Source organism: Taurulus bubalis (genome assembly GCF_910589615.1).
Source record: "Taurulus bubalis genome assembly, chromosome: 16".
Lineage (NCBI taxonomy): Eukaryota > Metazoa > Chordata > Actinopteri > Perciformes > Cottidae > Taurulus > Taurulus bubalis.
In genome coordinates this window covers 24,057,640-24,077,610 of record NC_136604.1, presented here as the reverse complement: position 1 = coordinate 24,077,610, position 19,971 = coordinate 24,057,640, and the positions used below count along the sequence as shown (strand labels likewise).

General features: G+C 40.8%; 1 protein-coding gene across 2 annotated transcripts; it reads right to left on the bottom strand.

Moving 5' to 3' along the window:
- Positions 1 to 9,515: 9,515 nt before the first annotated feature.
- On the bottom strand, positions 9,516 to 19,002 carry LOC306749150 (uncharacterized protein). Of its 2 annotated transcripts, XM_079232406.1 has the most exons (7): positions 18,910 to 19,002; positions 15,007 to 15,065; positions 13,710 to 13,742; positions 10,859 to 11,683; positions 10,419 to 10,457; positions 10,149 to 10,195; positions 9,516 to 9,808 (listed from the first exon to the last, which is right to left on the bottom strand). In XM_079232406.1, the coding sequence occupies exons 1-6, from the start codon at positions 18,918 to 18,920 to the stop codon at positions 10,188 to 10,190; spliced, it is 975 nt and encodes a 324-aa protein (XP_079088532.1). In that variant the 5' UTR covers positions 18,921 to 19,002; the 3' UTR covers positions 9,516 to 9,808; positions 10,149 to 10,187. The 2 variants fall into 2 exon arrangements, with proteins under 2 accessions (XP_079088532.1, XP_079088533.1); XM_079232407.1 differs by lacking the exon at positions 13,710 to 13,742 and having other exon boundaries at positions 18,910 to 18,989.
- Positions 19,003 to 19,971: the final 969 nt, after the last annotated feature.

Here is a 19,971-nt window from a genome sequence, read left to right as displayed (position 1 = left end):
ACTGTGTGTTTGTGTGCGTTACTCTGTGTGTTTGTGTGCGTTACTGTGTGTGTTTGTGTGCGTTACTGTGTGTGTGACTGTGCGTTACTGTGTGTGTTTGTGTGCGTTACTGTGTGTGTTTGTGTGCGTTACTGTGTGTGTGAGTGTGCGTTACTGTGTGTGTTTGTGTGCGTTACTCTGTCTGTTTGTGTGCGTTACTGTGTGTGTTTGTGTGCGTTACTGTGTGTGTGAGTGTGCGTTACTGTTTGTGTGCGTTACTCTGTCTGTTTGTGTGCGTTACTGTGTGTGTTTGTGTGCGTTACTCTGTCTGTTTGTGTGCGTTACTGTGTGTGTTTGTGCGTTACTCTGTGTGTTTGTGTGCGTTACTGTGTGTGTTTGTGTGCGTTACCGTGTGTGTTTGTGTGCGTTACTGTGTGTGTGAGTGTGCGTTACTGTGTGTGTTTGTGTGCGTTACTCTGTGTGTTTGTGTGCGTTACTGTGTGTGTTTGTGTGCGTTACTCTGTGTGTTTGTGTGCGTTACTGTGTGTGTTTGTGTGCGTTACTGTGTGTGTGAGTGTGCGTTACTGTGTGTGTTTGTGTGCGTTCCTCTGTCTGTTTGTGTGCGTTACTGTGTGTGTTTGTGTGCATTACTGTGTGTGTGAGTGTGTGTTACTGTGTGTGTTTGTGTGCGTTACTCTGTGTGTTTGTGTGCGTTACTGTGTGTGTTTGTGTGCGTTACTCTGTGTGTTTGTGTGCGTTACTGTGTGTGTTTGTGTGCGTTACTCTGTCTGTTTGTGTGCGTTACTGTGTGTGTTTGTGTGCGTTACTCTGTCTGTTTGTGTGCGTTACTGTGTGTGTGTTTGTGTGCGTTACTCTGTCTGTTTGTGTGCGTTACTGTGTGTGTTTGTGTGCGCTACTGTGTGTGTGAGTGTGCGTTACTGTGTGTGTTTGTGTGCGTTACTCTGTGTGTTTGTGTGCGTTACTCTGTCTGTTTGTGTGCGTTACTGTGTGTGTTTGTGTGCGTTACTGTGTGTGTGAGTGTGCGTTACTGTGTGTGTTTGTGTGCGTTACTCTGTGTGTTTGTGTGCGTTACTGTGTGTGTGAGTGTGCGTTACTGTGTGTGTTTGTGTGCGTTACTCTGTGTGTTTGTGTACGTTACTGTGTGTGTTTGTGTGCGTTACTCTGTCTGTTTGTGTGCGTTACTGTGTGTGTTTGCGTGCGTTACTGTGTGTGTTTGTGTGCGTTACTCTATCTGTTTGTGTGCGTTACTGTGTGTGTTTGTGTGCGTTACTGTGTGTGTTTGCGTGCGTTACTGTGTGTGTTTGTGTGCGTTACTCTATCTGTTTGTGTGCGTTACTCTGTCTGTTTGTGTGCGTTACTGTGTGTGTTTGTGTGCGTTACTCTGTCTGTTTGTGTGCGTTACTGTGTGTGTTTGTGTGCGTTACTGTGTGTGTTTGTGTGCGTTACTGTGTGTGTTTGTGTGCGTTACTGTGTGTGTTTGTGTGCGTTACTCTGTCTGTTTGTGTGCGTTACTGTGTGTGTTTGTGTGCGTTACTGTGTGTGTGAGTGTGCGTTACTGTGTGTGTTTGTGTGCGTTACTGTGTGTGTTTGTGTGCGTTACTGTGTGTGTTTGTGTGCGTTACTGTGTGTGTTTGTGTGCGTTACTGTGTGTGTTTGTGTGCGTTACTGTGTGTGTGAGTGTGCGTTACTGTGTGTGTTTGTGTGCGTTACTCTGTCTGTTTGTGTGCGTTACTGTGTGTGTTTGTGTGCGTTACTGTGTGTGTGAGTGTGCGTTACTGTTTGTGTGCGTTACTCTGTCTGTTTGTGTGCGTTACTGTGTGTGTTTGTGTGCGTTACTCTGTCTGTTTGTGTGCGTTACTGTGTGTGTTTGTGCGTTACTCTGTGTGTTTGTGTGCGTTACTGTGTGTGTTTGTGTGCGTTACCGTGTGTGTTTGTGTGCGTTACTGTGTGTGTGAGTGTGCGTTACTGTGTGTGTTTGTGTGCGTTACTCTGTGTGTTTGTGTGCGTTACTGTGTGTGTTTGTGTGCGTTACTCTGTGTGTTTGTGTGCGTTACTGTGTGTGTTTGTGTGCGTTACTGTGTGTGTGAGTGTGCGTTACTGTGTGTGTTTGTGTGCGTTACTCTGTCTGTTTGTGTCCGTTACTGTGTGTGTTTGTGTGCATTACTGTGTGTGTGAGTGTGCGTTACTGTGTGTGTTTGTGTGCGTTACTCTGTGTGTTTGTGTGCGTTACTGTGTGTGTTTGTGTGCGTTACTCTGTGTGTTTGTGTGCGTTACTGTGTGTGTTTGTGTGCGTTACCGTGTGTGTTTGTGTGCGTTACTGTGTGTGTGAGTGTGCGTTACTGTGTGTGTTTGTGTGCGTTACTCTGTGTGTTTGTGTGCGTTACTGTGTGTGTTTGTGTGCGTTACTCTGTGTGTTTGTGTGCGTTACTGTGTGTGTTTGTGTGCGTTACTGTGTGTGTGAGTGTGCGTTACTGTGTGTGTTTGTGTGCGTTACTCTGTCTGTTTGTGTGCGTTACTGTGTGTGTTTGTGTGCATTACTGTGTGTGTGAGTGTGCGTTACTGTGTGTGTTTGTGTGCGTTACTCTGTGTGTTTGTGTGCGTTACTGTGTGTGTTTGTGTGCGTTACTCTGTGTGTTTGTGTGCGTTACTGTGTGTGTTTGTGTGCGTTACTCTGTCTGTTTGTGTGCGTTACTGTGTGTGTTTGTGTGCGTTACTCTGTCTGTTTGTGTGCGTTACTGTGTGTGTGTTTGTGTGCGTTACTCTGTCTGTTTGTGTGCGTTACTGTGTGTGTTTGTGTGCGCTACTGTGTGTGTTTGTGTGCGTTACTGTGTGTGTGAGTGTGCGTTACTGTGTGTGTTTGTGTGCGTTACTCTGTCTGTTTGTGTGCGTTACTGTGTGTGTTTGTGTGCATTACTGTGTGTGTGAGTGTGCGTTACTGTGTGTGTTTGTGTGCGTTACTCTGTGTATTTGTGTGCGTTACTGTGTGTGTTTGTGTGCGTTACTCTGTGTGTTTGTGTGCGTTACTGTGTGTGTTTGTGTGCATTACTCTGTCTGTTTGTGTGCGTTACTGTGTGTGTTTGTGTGCGTTTCTCTGTCTGTTTGTGTGCGTTACTGTGTGTGTGTTTGTGTGCGTTACTCTGTCTGTTTGTGTGCGTTACTGTGTGTGTTTGTGTGCGCTACTGTGTGTGTGAGTGTGCGTTACTGTGTGTGTTTGTGTGCGTTACTCTGTGTGTTTGTGTGCGTTACTCTGTCTGTTTGTGTGCGTTACTGTGTGTGTTTGTGTGCGTTACTGTGTGTGTGAGTGTGCGTTACTGTGTGTGTTTGTGTGCGTTACTCTGTGTGTTTGTGTGCGTTACTGTGTGTGTGAGTGTGCGTTACTGTGTGTGTTTGTGTGCGTTACTCTGTGTGTTTGTGTACGTTACTGTGTGTGTTTGTGTGCGTTACTCTGTCTGTTTGTGTGCGTTACTGTGTGTGTTTGCGTGCGTTACTGTGTGTGTTTGTGTGCGTTACTCTATCTGTTTGTGTGCGTTACTGTGTGTGTTTGTGTGCGTTACTGTGTGTGTTTGCGTGCGTTACTGTGTGTGTTTGTGTGCGTTACTCTATCTGTTTGTGTGCGTTACTCTGTCTGTTTGTGTGCGTTACTGTGTGTGTTTGTGTGCGTTACTGTGTGTGTTTGTGTGCGTTACTGTGTGTGTTTGTGTGCGTTACTCTATCTGTTTGTGTGCGTTACTGTGTGGTCGAGCTCAGAGGACGTATAGAAAGGAAACGTTATTAACGTGATACCGAGCTCAGGGCTCAGTGGCCAACATTCCTCTGAACTGCACCATAACGCTCCCCCTGAAACCCACCGGCCCCCTGAAACCCACCGGCCCCCTGTAGTTGGAAGTGAGTTTCCTGTTGTTTGTGGGAATCAGGGCAGAACATGAGTCTGCATCAATCTGCAGCAGCACATCCTGAAACCAGAACCCAGCTGGAGCTGAGCTGGAGCTGGGATCAGGTCCAGAGAAGGAATTAAGGGCACTTTGAGGTATAGTCTGGTCCAGCTCGGTTATGAATGACTGCAACTCACCGGGACCTTTTGATCCTGATGTCCAACTGAAACCAAGAGCTGTGGGACAGGAAAGTAACATGAACCCACCGAGACTCAAACACAAACGTCTGCAGACATGAAACTAATTACTAATAAACCTTTGTAAAAGGTATATGAATATGAAAACCCAATCATGAAACGCACAACAGTCAAGCTTATTAATCACGAATAAAACAACTATAACTGTGTTTATGAATTGCATACCAATGAGTGTTCATGTTGGAACGATACTTTATAAATGACGAATTAAGTGTTTACTCATGCTTTACTAATGCTAGATAGTGTGAAGTTATTATATAGTGCTACCAATATCAAAACCCCAGGACTATTTTTCTGACAATTTAACCCTAACCCAAATAACCCTTTTTTTCATTCTTTTCTTTCCTCTTCTTTTCTTTCTTCTTTCTTTTCTTTCTTCTTACCGGTCACTCCCCTGCACACTTCATATTTAAACACTCTTAACATACCCTTTAACTTAAACACTCATGTCACTTTAACATACACTTACATTAACGTTAGCTGTTTGTCTGAGCACTTTATCTTCTAATTGATTTAATATCATTGCACTGTTGTTGTCCTTGATTGTTGATTGTTTGTCTCGTCTATTGTCTCATGTCTAACGTATGCATCTTCCGCCTAGAAAAATTCCTTGTTTGTGTAAACATTCCTGGCAAATAAACAGATTCTGATTTCTGATTCTGATATACTTAGAACTCACTGTGCAGAATGATGTATTGTATGTTATAATTATTGATGCATTAATGTGTTCATCACTTTAACATTGCAGCTGGTAGAGGTGCAGCTCCCTTTTAGTTAGAAAATGACCTGAGCACCTCTTTCTCCTCTGCTGGTGTGTCTCGTGTTGAATCTATTCTCACAGATATCCCATACACACACGGACACACACACGGACACACACACGCACACGCACACACACACACACGCACACGCACACACACACACACACTCTCACACACTTTGTATCTTTGTTTCTTATTCCTTGATGTGTGTGAGTGAGAGTAAGTTAACCTCTAATGACCTGAGGTCAGTTTTCATTCATCGTCTGAGAGGAACTTCATCTGCTCTAAGGAGTCAGTCTTCCACACCAGCGATCTGACTCCTCCCCCTCTTCCACACCAGTGATCTGACTCCTCCCCCTCTTCCACACCAGCGATCTGACTCCTCCCCCTCTTCCCTCACCAGCGATGTGACTCCTCCCCCTCTTCCACACCAGTGATGTGACTCCTCCCCCTCTTCCACACCAGCGATGTGACTCCTCCCCCTCTTCCACACCAGCGATGTGACTCCTCCCCCTCTTCCACACCAGCGATGTGACTCCTCCCCCTCCAGAACACCTGTTGATGATTGTTGGTTATGAGCTGCAGCGTGAACATGTTGTGTATTTAACATGATGCAGTGTTGTGAACATGTTGTGTATTAACATGATGCAGTGTTGTGAACATGTTGTGTATTAACATGATGCAGTGTTGTGAACATGTTGTGTATTTAACATGATGCAGTGTTGTGAACATGTTGTGTATTTAACATGATGCAGTGTTGTGAACATGTTGTGTATTTAACATGATGCAGTGTTGTGAACATGTTGTGTATTTAACATGATGCAGTGTTGTGAACATGTTGTGTATTTAACATGATGCAGTGTTGTGAACATGTTGTGTATTTAACATGATACTATGCTCTCTGCTTTGTTCCCTGATATGTTCCCTGGTATGTTCCCTGATATGTTTCATGATATGCTCCCTGGTGTGCTCCATTTAATGCTGCCTGTTATGCTCCCTGCTTGGTTCCCTGATATGTTCCCTAATACGCTGGTTGTTATGTTACCTGCTATGCTCCCCGCTATGTTCCCTGGTATGTTCCCTGTTATGCTTACTGCTATTCTCCACACTTTGTTCTCTGGTTGGTTCCCTGATATGTTCCCTAATATGCTGGTTGTTATGTTACCTGCTATGTTCCTTGGTACGTTTCCTGTTATGCTTCCTGCTATTGCCCCTGCTTTGTTCCCTGGTTGGTTTCTTGATATGTTCCCTGATATGCTCCCTGCTATTCTCCCTGCTATTCTCACTGTTATGCTCCCTGCTATGCTCCCTGTTATGCTCCTTGTTATTCAATTCAGTTTATTTGGTATAGCCCAAAATTACAAATTTGCCTCGGAGGGCTTTACAATCTGTACACTGTTGTGTTAAATTACGAATTCGGTGAATTATAATGAAACAGATTTAATAAAAAAATAAATAGTGATACAGTATAACATTCCCACAGCATCCACAGGCTGTAAACAGTTTAGGCCGTAACAGTTAACTGTCTTTGCGTTTAACTTATGGACCCCGAACAACAAGTTATGTTTGGTTTTGTATTTCCGACACATTGGGCGTATTCACCTCTCATTGGTTTAGTTTCGCAGCTTGCGATTGGCTAGAAGTTTCACAGAGACGGAGTCAGCCTTTGGGTTATTATTACAGATGGCACTCTAGGATCTTCCTGCTTCCTGTGTTTGACGTCCTCCGCCCTCTTGTGTCGCTAACAAGGCAGTCTCCCTTACAGGAATTGTTTTCCAGGGTAAGGCATCCACCTTGAAAAATACTGTGGCATTCATCTTGATTAATACATTCCATGCATACCTGAAATACATGTGATAAAAAAACAACTAACGGGGACTTTCTGCTATGCTACTAATACACATTGTCATCAGGCTCGCTACTCGCTACTTCTGATTATTTCCGTCTTAAGTGTTGTAATTTACATATATACATTCTTTCAAGTGTAAGTCATAATAAACTATAATAATTCTACAACACAAAAGCCATCAATGTCCCAGGACCTCACATCGGATCAGGGAAGACTCCTCCAAAAAACTTTTTCACAGGGAATGGACCGAAGTAATATATGTCATGTGACCAGAATGAACTACGTAAAAGAGTTACAGCACATTCAATGAATTTGTTATATTATTCATATAATGAGTAGTAGGCATGGACCACGATCCAGATAACCACGATACATGAAGCAGAAAGAGGTAGAGGGGAGGGGCATCAGCAGGGCCATGGCAAGAGGTACTTTACCAGAACATTGTTTTCAGTAACAGTCGGCGAAACTGCTGCTGGTCTGGCTCAGGTTTGCCCTGAGCCAGACCTAATGATTCTCTTAGGGGGACCTAACTATGAACCTGATTCAGTCCTAACTATAAACCTGAGCCTGTCATGGCCGGGTGTGTTTAGCAGAGACTCAGGCGCAGAGGAAAAAGACAGGAGGCACTTTCAAGGGAAAAATCCAAAACGTACTTTACTTCAAACAAAGTCAAACTTCAAAAACAAAACAAAACTAGGAACTTGTCCAGAGCTCGAAAAAGGTGACATATAACATGGGACACATGATGAACACTCACGTAACAAAGACAGTCTGGCAGGGGACAAGGGAAAGCAGAGGAGTATATATATGAGAGGGGAAACACAGGTGTATGGAATCACAATCAGGGGACACACATGGGAGTGGCTGAGGGCAGGTGAAGGTAGTGAGACAATCAGGAGACACACACACACACACAACCAACCAGGCGTTACAGAGCCAGCCCTAACTATAAACCTGAGCCAGCCCTAAATATAAACCTGAGCCAGCCCTAACTATAAGCGCTATCAAAGAGGTAAGTCTTAAGTCTACTCTTAAATGAGGTGACTGTATCTGCCTGTCCAGACTGAAAATGCTGGTTCCACAGAAGAGGAGACCGATAACTGAAGGCTCTGGCTCTCATCCTACTTTTTAAGACTCTACAAACCACAAATAGCCCTGCATTCAGTGAGCGCAGCTCTCTAGTGGGGTAATATGGTACTATGAGCTCTCTAGTAGGGTAACATGGTATTATACGCTCTCTAGTGGGTTGGTATGGTACTATGAGGTCTCTAGTGGGGTAATATGGTACTATATGCTCTCTAGTGGGGTAGTATGGTACTATGAACTCTCTAGTGGGGTAGTATGGTACTATGAACTCTCTAGTGGGGTAGTATGGTACTATGAACTCTCTAGTGGGGTAGTATGGTACTATGAGCTCTCTAGTGGGGTAGTATGGTACTATGAGCTCTCTAGTGGGGTAGTATGGTACTATGAGCTCTCTAGTGGGGTAATATGGTACTATGAGTTCTCTAGTGGGGTAATATGGTACTATGAGGTCTCTAGTGGGGTAACATGGTACTATATGCTCTCTAGTGGGGTAGTATGGTACTATGAGCTCTCTAGTGGGGTAGTATGGTACTATACACTCTCTAGTGGGGTAATATGGTACTATGAGCTTTCTAGTGGGGTAACATGGTACTATACGCTCTCTAGTGGGGCAATATGGTACTATGAGCTCTCTAGTGGGGTAATATGGTACTATACACTCTCTAGTGGGGTAGTGACTGACTCTGTCACCCCCAGACAATTTCCTACCGTTCACTCACCTGCACATCCCTCCACACCTCATATTTAAATACACTTGCCACTTTATTTTTCACTTGTCACTTCACATAATCACTTCATTCCGTGCACTTTATTTTAATTTTAACTTTCATTTTCATTTTCTGTAGATCCAATTGTAAATATTCATGTTCCCTTTTTATTGCACTCTGTTTTATGTTTATCGTTACATGTTTAATGTTAAATGTTACGCACCTCCCGCCAGGACAAATTCCTTGTATTTGTAAACATACTTGGCAATAAATGGTTCTGATTCTGATTCTGTTTTGGTACTATGAGCTCTCTAGTGGGTTGGTATGGTACTATGAGCTTGGAGGGCGATAACTTCCAGGGCATGCAAGGTCTACCCAGTTCTAACTTTCCCTTCTCTGGGTCAAAGTTAGGGAAATCCCTCTCTCAAAGTACAAGGGACAGTAGGGACCCTAACGGACATTTGGAGGACGCTAATTTCCAGGGCATGCACAGTCCATATTAATGTTGTCGAGATGGCCCTTTTCGAGTTCCCTGAAGAATCCAAAACAGCCATTTGATCCCCTTTCCTGGAGGAATTTAAGTTTGAGATTTAGGGGGACATGCACTGTTTTTAACCCAGCCAAGGTGGCCAAAATTGTGGGTGGATGCCCAGCAGAGTGACCCCCTTTCCTGGAGGAATTTTTACATCCATTCAATTGGCTTGAAATGGTATATTTCCCAATATGTTCCCTGGTATGTACCCTGATATGTTCCCTGGTATGTTCCCTGGTATGTACCCTGATATGTTCCCTTATATACTCTGTGATATGTTCTCTGTTATGTTCCCTGGTATGTTCCCTGATATGTTCCCTGGTATATCCCCTGATTTGTTCCTTGGTTCATTTTCTGATTATTTCCCTGCTGTGTTATTTGCTTTGTTCCCTGATATATAATCATAATAAGTATGATTGTTTCATACAATAAAGATTCAGGGACTCAGGATTTTGACAATTCAAACTTTATTAGCAGTTCTTCTGCGTGAACACAGACCTAAAGAGCAGATCTCACATGTTACTGCATCAGACTGAAGGCAGATAGACCGATTAGAGGACGAGACACAGAGACCCAGACAGTTGATTGGTGGAAGATAGATTTGTCAGACCAAAGCCAGAAGTAAAATGGAAACAACCTATCAGGAACGAGGTGAAGACCGAAAACAAACAGGAAGCTGAAAGTTGAAGTTTAGTTGCAGTTTAGCATTTTGTTGTGACAACTGACTCCACTGTGGGCGTGGCTCTGATGGGGAGAAAACACAAACATTTTGTTGATTAGATTGATCGATCTTTATTTTAATAAACAGCACAACAGAACTGACTGAATAATTGTTTTGAATTATTGAAAAGCTAGTTGATGTAAGACAAATTAGTGTTTTAGTTCAGTGATGAAATACATTACTTTCTTCATTTTAATTGTTCATTGTTTATTGTCAGCAGTATTGTTCATTCCCATTTTACCTGAATGCAGCACATGTTTTAGAGTCAGGTGAAACACTTCTAGTTACAGACAGACTGCAGGTTATTTGTTATTGTGATGCCCACCACCTGAATCTGTTGTTAAATGTGAATCAGTGATGTACCTGCAGTTGGTGAGCTTCCACAGTTCAGAGGCTGAGTTTCTAAGGCGCTGTGAAAAGAAGAAAATGCTCTGGTTCATAAAACAATGATTAAAATGTAGAATCATGGTTTCTCCATGATCTTCTCACATCTCTCATTGTGCTGCAATACGATTTCATTAAACATGAGACTGAAACACTCTGATGCTGTATTTGTTTCTCAAAGCTGTGGCTGCGTCTGAATTGTGATTGGCTGTGAGATGGTGTGAGGTCACAGTAGGGCGTGATCTTTACCCGTTGCAGCGGTGGACTCGTCAGCTTGGTTAGGTGACTCTGCAACAAGAAACAAGATGAACATATATTAACCCTAAACAAACTCCTGGTGTAAATTTGGCTGTGTCTTCAGCCTTTTCTTATAATGACAGACATTTATTTGAGAACTTCTGAATTCATCCTCTTCAAACCTGAATGTTTAAATTCTTATCGTTCCCTGTCCATGGTTGTCTCTACATGAACTCTATGTGTTCTCTGTGGAATTCTCTCAAATCTTGATCTTTGATGTATTTAAGCATTTTAATTATTCACCTTGATCTCTAGATGTTCCATCCTAACATTTTCTTATTCTTCACTTGATTTCTGAAAACTTTATCTAGACTTTCTGCATACAGATACAGATCATATAAACTCTGTTCGTTATGTTTAAAAACATAACAAACTTATGAACTTTGTTTTACCGTCAGTGGCAGGTTCTTCTGCATCATCAGCATCAGCGGTGTCCTCTGGTGACTCCTCCTCAGTCTCTTCTGCGGGGTCTTCTGGTGACTCCTCCTCAGTCTCTTCTGCGGGGTCTTCTGGTGACTCCTCCTCAGTCTCTTCTGCGGGGTCTTCTGGTGACTCCTCCTCAGTCTCTTCTGCGGGGTCTTCTGGTGACTCCTCCTCAGTCTCTTCTGCGGGGTCTTCTGGTGACTCCACATTAGTGTCTTCTGCGGGGTCTTCTGGTGACTCCACATCAGTGTCTTCTGCGGGGTCTTCTGGTGACTCCACATTAGTGTCTTCTGCGGGGTCTTCTGGTGACTCCACATTAGTGTCTTCTGCGGGGTCTTCTGGTGACTCCACATCAGTGTCTTCTGCGTTGTCTTCTGGTGACTCCTCCTCAGTCTCTTCTGCGTTGTCTTCTGGTGACTCCACATTAGTGTCTTCTGCGTTGTCTTCTGGTGACTCCACATTAGTGTCTTCTGCTTTGTCTTCTGGTGACTCCACATTAGTGTCTTCTCCGGTGTCTTCTGATGACTCCACATCAGTGTCTTCTGCGGTGTCTTCTGATGACTCCACATCAGTGTCTTCTGAGGTGTCTTCTGATGACTCCACATCAGTGTCTTCTGAGGTGTCTTCTGATGACTCCACCACATCAGACTCTGCTGAGGAGTCTTCTGGTGACTCCACCACATCAGACTCTGCTTTGGTGCCCTCTGGTGAATCCCCCTTAGACTCTGCTGCAGTGTCCTCTGCGGTCTCCTCTGCCACTGGTACGGTCACGGTCTCCAGATCAGTATTAGTATCTGTGGATTAAAGATGTTGTACACTTATCAATCATTTCTGATCAGGTTTCTGGGGTCAATCTTTGTCTAAACAGGTCAACGTTATTGATCATTGTGCTGCTCTAATGGATGTCAGGCTGCAGTATAACATTAATGACTGATGTATGATATGTAAATTGTAACTAATCTGCAGCAGTAGTAAAATAAGTAGTTGCAGTCTTAATACTAGTATGAACAGTAGTACAAGGGGTGTGTCCTTTCCATTCTATCTAAGAGTGTTTTTTGCTCATTTAGTTTTTTCAGTAAAGTAAATGTGGGTTTGAAGAGCTCATGTTTAGTTTGTCACACTGTTGGACAAAACTTGTATTGCTCAAATTGCAAACCAAAATAATATATGTTCAAATTGAACCCCTTGGTGTATTGAGGTGATGGGTTACATTCTGGGTCAAGCCAACACCCTAACCCTAATAATCCTAACTCCTAATCCTATGTATTGTTTGAGTTGTGTTTAGAGGTTGTACATGGGGGTTATATATTATTGTAGCCCTGATTTTTATGTTTAATTTGATACCTAACAAGTTTGTTTTGGGGGGGGAGGAGGGGTATACCATGATTTTTTTCTTGACTTTCCTGATATATCTATATCTGGGGACCCTAAGGCTCAACAGACTATTTTCTTCCACCAACGCTGTAAAAACTATTTCAATCACTTTGATGTTGTCTGTTCTAAATAAATAGCATGACAGTGTATGTAGTATAGAGCTAGCTATTAAGTACTTCCTGCAGTATTGGTCTTAGTAATGCAGTACTTCTTGCAGTATAACTCAATGTAATAATGTACTTCCTGCAGTCTTGATCTTAGTAATGGATTACGTCCTGCCGTATAAGTCGTTATAATGAGATACATCCCGCAGTAAAAGTCGTAGTAATGAGGTACTTCCTGCAGTATTGGTCTCAGTAATGAGGTACATCCGGCAGTATATGTTGTAGTAATGAGGTACCTAATGCAGTATTTGTCTCAGTAATGTGGTACATCCGGCAGTATATGTCATATTCATGAGTTACCCCCTTCATTATTGGTCTTAGTAATGCAATACTTCCTTCAGTATTGCTCTGTGATGAGTTACATCCGGCAGTATAAGTCGTAGTAATGCAGTACATTCCGCAGTAAAAGTCGCAGTAAGGCAATACTTAGTGCAGTATAAGTCATAGTAATGAGGTACATCCTGCAGTATAAGTCGATGTAATGCAGTACCTCCTGCAATGAAAGTCGTAGTAATGAGGTACTTCTTGAAGTATTATTTGTAGTAATGCGGTACATTCCGCAGTAAAAGTCGTAGTAATGAGTTACCCCCTTCATTATTGGTCTTAGTAATGCAATACTTCCTTCAGTATTGCTCTCAGTGATGAGGTACATCCGGCAGTATAAGTCGTAGCAATGCAGTACATTCCGCAGTAAAAGTCATAGTAAGGCAATACTTACTGCAGTATAAGTCGTAGTAATGAGGTACATCCTGTAGTATAAGTTGTAGTGATACAGTACTTCCCTTAGTATTAGTAATGCAGTATTTCCTGCATTACATTACATTTAGCGACTTACATGTTTGCCCTATACACAGCAGACACAGCAACAGGGAGCAATTGGGGGTTAGGTGTCTTGCTGAGGGACACAACGACGGGGACTGGCGGAGCCGCTGCGCAAGCCGCCAACCCTCTGATTGAAAGACGGGCATGCTAACCACTTATGCACAGTCGCCCTTAGAATTGGTTGTAGTAATTTAGTACATCCTACAGTATTAGCTGTAGTAATGAGGTACATCCTACAGTACAAGTCGTTGTAATGGGTTACCCCCTTCAGTATAATTCGTAGAAATGCAGTACATCCTACAGTATAAGTTGTAGTAATGCAGTATAAGTTGAAGAAATGCAGTATAAATCGTTATATTCTGTAGATATTCTTCATTTCATTATTCTTCTGTCTATTAGAGTTCAGGTTGTGCGAGGTCAGTTTAGTATACAGTAAATTGTTTGTCTGTGTTTGTGTTACCATTGTCTGTTTCACTCGGCGTTGCATTTTCCACTGAAATAGTAAAAACAAACATACATGTAAAACACCTTCATTCATTGTAATATTTTCATGAATAATAACATTGTAGAACAAAGTAAAAGTATGATGAAGTGAAATAAATATTTACCATAATAAAATTAATCAATCTGGCACAACGCATGCTGCTTAGATTTGTGCATGTTGGGAAACGCCCAACTGCATGATGGGAAACGCCTGGCTGTCGCCTGATAAAAGAGCTGATTGGCTCTTAGTTACGACAAAAAATGCAACGTTTTGAAGAAAATAACTGTAAACAATATTCACCCTTGTTGGTTCTTAGTCTGATGTTGTGCAATGAAGGTTTAATTTCAAAACATCTTCTGTGATTGAAAATAATAAAGTTTAACTATGTAACACATTCCAAAACGCAGATATAAAAAGGATAGTATACAATGCAGATACACGCATATTTCCACATGAAGATATATGTACAAAGACATATGAATAAATCCGAAAGTTTTCTGCCTACAGATCAGATCTAACAGGAAGTTCTATTTCTGAGACTTCCTGTTTATTCTGCCACCGTCTGATCTGCACGTTCCAGATCTGATCTTCATCTCAAATGAACCGATTGTGAGTCTATACAGGGATCTGTTCTGCACACTGATTGGCTGCTGTTATTTAAATAAGCCAGCAATGATGTCATTAGGAGGCATGGCTTGCTCATTCCCTCACCATGTGAGGAGAGAGGAAATGAGGAAACATGTTTCAAGACAAAAAGGAGAGAGGAAATGAGTAAACATGTTTTAAGACAAAGAGGAGAGAGGAAATGAGTAAACATGTTTTAAGACAAAGAGGAGAGAGGAAGCACATAACTGATGAACAGCGAGGGGTGTGTCCAATCACATAACTGATGAACAGTGAGGGGGCGTGTCCAATCACATAACTGATGAACAGTGAGGGGGCGTGTCCAATCACATAACTGATGAACAGTGAGGGGGCGTGTCCAATCACATAACTGATGAACAGTGAGGGGGCGTGTCCAATCACATAACTGATGAACAGTGAGGGGGCTTCCTCGATCGTGGCTCCTCCTCCTCGCTCCTCCTTCCTCCTCCTCACTCCTCCTCCTCACTCCTCCTCCTCCCTCCTCGCTCCGTATGATGTCATAGAGAGACACAATGACAGGAGAGATGATGTCATAGAGAGACACAAAGACAGGAGAGATGATGTCATAGAGAGACACAAAGACAGAAGGAGAGATGATGTCACAGACAGACACAATGTCATAGCTCACCTGGAAGTGGAGCTGCGAGAGAGACAGCTGCCAAGGCAACTAGCAGCAGCACAACACACCTGTAAACACACAAAGTGAACACTTGATTTGATGCATTCTGTTTGCATGATGTTTTTCAGGCTGACATAAAGAGAGAAGGGCTCAAACTTTCCACTCAGTCAGAATGAATACGTATTGTAATCATCTGAAAAGCTGTCACAAAGTAACTGAAAAACGTAATGATACCAATATACTGTACCATTTTAAGGTTTGAATGAGTTTCTAGCTAAAATTATTTTTTTTAAACACTAAAGTTAAGGATTTAAATTAAAGAAATTAAAATAAATCATTTAAATTTAAGACTGTGAACTAAAGACTGTAACCTAAAGACTGTAAACTAAAGACTGTAACCCAAAGACTGTAACCTAAAGACTGTGAACTAAAGACTATGAACTAAAGACTATGAACTAAAGAACGTAACCTAAAGACTGTAAACTAAAGACTGCAACCTAAAGACTGTAACCTAAAGACTGTGAACTAAAGAACGTAAACTAAAGACTGTAACCTAAAAACTGTAACCTAAAAACTGTAACCTAAAGAACATAAACTAAAGACTGTAACCTAAAGACTGTAAACTAAAAACTGTAACCTAAAGAACGTAAACTAAAGACTGTAATCTAAAGACTGTAAACTAAAGAATGTAAACTAAAGACTGTGAACTAAAGACTGTAACCTAAAGACTGTAACCTAAAGACTGTAACCTAAAAACTGTAAACTAAAGACTGTAACCTAAAGAACGTAAAGTTAAGACTGTAACCTAAAGACTGTGAACTAAAGACTGTGAACTAAAGACTGTAACCTAAAGACTGTAAAGTAAAGACTGTAGCCTAAAGACTGTAAACTAAAGACTATGAACTAAAGAACGTAACTTAAAGACTGTGAACTAAAGACTGTAACCTAAAGACTGTAAACTAAAGACTGTAACCTAAAGAACGTAAAGTTAAGACTGTAACCTAAAGACTGTAACCTAAAGACTGTAACCTAAAGACTGTTACCTAAAGAACGTAAAGTTAAGACTGTAACCTAAAGACTGTAACATAAAGACTGTAGCCTAAAGACTGTAACCTAAAGACTGTAACCTAAAGAACGTAAAGTTAAGACTGTAACCTAAAGACTGTAACCTAAAGACTGTAGCCTAAAGACTGTAACCTAAAGACTGTAACCTAAAGACTGTAACCTAAAGAACGTAAAGTTAAGACTGTAACCTAAAGACTGTAACCTAAAGAACGTAAAGTTAAGACTGTAACCTAAAGACTGTAACCTAAAGAACGTAAAGTTAAGACTGTAACCTAAAGACTGTAACCTAAAGAATGTAAAGTTAAGACTGTAACCTAAAGACTGTAACCTAAAGACTGTAACCTAAAGAACGTAAAGTTAAGACTGTAACCTAAAGACTGTAACCTAAAGACTGTAGCCTAAAGACTGTAACCTAAAGACTGTAACCTAAAGAACGTAAAGTTAAGACTGTAACCTAAAGAACGTAAAGTTAAGACTGTAACCTAAAGACTGTAACCTGAAGACTGTAAACTAAAGACTGTAAACTAAAGACTGTAACCTAAAGACTGTAGCCTAAAGACTGTAACCTAAAGAACGTAAAGTTAAGACTGTAACCTAAAGACTGTAACCTAAAGACTGTAACCTAAAGACTGTAACTTAAAGACTGTAGCCTAAAGACTGTAACCTAAAGACTGTAACCTAAAGAACGTAAAGTTAAGACTGTAACCTAAAGACTGTAACCTAAAGAACGTAAAGTTAAGACTGTAACCTAAAGACTGTAACCTGAAGACTGTAAACTAAAGACTGTAACCTAAAGACTGTAACCTAAAGACTGTAGCCTAAAGACTGTAAACTAAAGACTGTAACCTAAAGAACGTAAAGTTAAGACTGTAACCTAAAGACTGTAACCTAAAGACTGTAAACTAAAGACTGTAACCTAAAGACTGTAACCTAAAGACTGTAGCCTAAAGACTGTAACCTAAAGACTGTAACCTAAAGAACGTAAAGTTAAGACTGTAACCTAAAGACTGTAACCTAAAGACTGTAACCTAAAGACTGTAACCTAAAGAACGTAAAGTTAAGACTGTAACCTAAAGACTGTAACCTAAAGACTGTAAACTAAAGACTGTAACCTAAAGAACGTAAAGTTACAACTGTAGCCTAAAGACTGTAACCTAAAGATTGTAAACTAAAGACTGTAACCTAAAGACTGTAACCTAAAGACTGTAAACTAAAGACTGTAAAGTTAAGACTGTAACCTAAAGACTGTAACCTAAAGACTGTAAACTAAAGACTGTAACCTAAAGAACGTAAAGTTACGACTGTAAACTAAAGACTGTAACCTAAAGACTGTAAACTAAAGACTGTAAACTAAAGAACGTAAAGTTAAGACTGTAAACTAAAGAATGTAAACTAAAGACTGTAACCTAAAGACTGTAAACTAAAGACTGTAACCTAAAGACTGTAAACTAAAGACTGTAACCTAAAGAACGTAAAGTTAAGACTGTAAACTAAAGAACGTAATCTAAAGAACGTAAAGTTAAGACTGTAAACTAAAGACTGTAAACTAAAGACTGTAAACTAAAGAACGTAAAGTTAAGACTGTAACCTAAAGACTGTAACCTAAAGACTGTAAACTAAAGACTGTAACCTAAAGAACGTAAAGTTAAGACTGTAAACTAAAGAACGTAAACTAAAGAACGTCACCTAAAGTGTTAACAAAAGAACGTACGTTTCTGTAAATTGTAAATTATATAAAGTAATTAAGTAATGTAGAGCTTGAAAGAAAACATAGTGTAAGAAATTTAAAAACATGAAATCAAGAATATATAGAAAAGAAAGTATACAAAGTTATGTCAATAAATATAAAAGTACCTAAAGTAAGGAATGATATGTAAAGAATGTAAAGTAAAGTAAGTAAAGAATGTGAAAATAAAAGCATATAGTAAAGTGCTTGAAGTAAAGTAAAGGAAGTGAACAATGTGACAATAAAAGCATAAAGTAAAGAGCTTGAAGTAAAGTAAAGGAAGTGAACAATGTCAGGAGTGTTGAGTCACTGGCGGGAGAAACCACCTAAAGGGTTAAAAGACTGTGACTCTTTGTTTCTTACACAGAGAAAAAACAAAACAAAGCGTCTCTTCTTTTCCAACGTATAGAAAGAAACAAAAAACAGCTCCAATACTCAAAGAGACAGAAAAGCTTTAAGGTTCATCATGAGAGTCGGGTGTCAGGTGAAAAAGCAGAGAAGACTGCTGCTTTATGCCGAAACACTGAAGTCCTTCTGCTGTATTTAAACTGACCAGACACAAGTAAACCTGAATACTGAAGTCAGTAAAAGTCCTTTTCTACCAATAAGTAAACCTGTGTCCGCAGGAACGAATAAAATAGTTAAGTTAATAAACTAATTTACACTGTTTGCTCTAAACTGCAGCTTTCCATCTTAATGGGTCAGTTGATCACATGCCCTGAGAAGACAATCTAGATAAATACAAATAAAAAATGTCCTTTTAATATGTCGATGAGGAAAAGTCCAAAGTCCCAAAATGTAAAAAATCAAGTATCATATCAAACTATAATTAGATCAGAGTCTAAACAAGAAAAGACACATCAGGTAATTGTCACATGAGATAAATTACAGGTAATTATTTCAGTCTGATGACTTCCCACAAACTTTATCATATTTCATAATGTCACAAAAGCTGTTTTATTAAGTTTTAGGAAGTGTTTCATAATATTTCGTACCTTTATGTTTAGCAGCAGAGTTGTGAATGAGACTTATGACACAGTTTGTACCTTCAGTAGTCTGAAGTAATTAAACAGTTTAACAAAGTGAATTATTTAAAGTTCATCAGGAGATTAAAAACTCACCGTTGGAGCATTTTTGCAGTTTGACAAGTCGACAGGAAAGAAACGTGAAAGTGATGAAACTTCAATTTGTTGACTTTCTGAACTCGGTGGAAAGAGAGCAGCAGCTTTTTATACTCTCTCTCTCGCTCTGTCTCTCTCTCTCTCCTCCCCCGCCCTCTGATCACCTGTCTACCTGCTTGTCCCTCTGATCACCTGTCTACCTGCTTGTCCCTCTGATTACCTGTCTACCTGCTTGTCCCTCTGATCACATGTCTACCTGCATGTAGACACTCTGCTCCCTAATCAGATGCACTAATTCAATCGTATCCATCTCCAGTGAAAAAGAAAAAAAAGGACAAGGATTTATTTTTTCATATCAGATTTACGACAGTTCTGACTACATTTAGACCACGTTGGGTCTAAATTATTGGGACCAGATTCAGATCTGTGGCAGGTTGAGCTCCTGAAAAGGATTTTAATAAATGAGCTCCAGCCAGAACCAGTTTGACTGTAAAGTGATGACACATGTTTCCTTCCAGGAAATGTACGAACATCAAGGTGTGTGTGTCCTATGATTAAGGTATATGTGTGTGAGTGTGTGTGTGTGTGTGTGTGTGTGTGTGTGTGTGTGTGTGTGTGTGTGTGTGTGTGTGTGTGTGTCTGTGCTATGCATGGTACATTAAGGTGTAAAAGAGGACTCTTGTACTAACTTTAGTCTGTCTCAATATAACAGAGGACTCCTGTACTAACTTTAGTCTGTCTCAATATAACAGAGGACTTCTGTACTAACTTTAGTCTGTCTCAATATAACAGAGGACTTCTGTACTAACTTTAGTCTGTCTCAATATAACAGAGGACTCCTGTACTAACTTTAGTCTGTCTCAATATAACAGAGGACTTTTGTACTAACTTTAGTCTGTCTCAATATAACAGAGGACTCCTGTACTAACTTTACTCCCTCCCAGATTGATCAGCTCGTCGATGGTGCTACTGGCTCATTGAGAGTGACACTGGACTCGATAGCCCCTCTATAAAAGAGGATCATTAAGCAAAGGAGGCTCGCTCCATGGTACAACCCTCAGA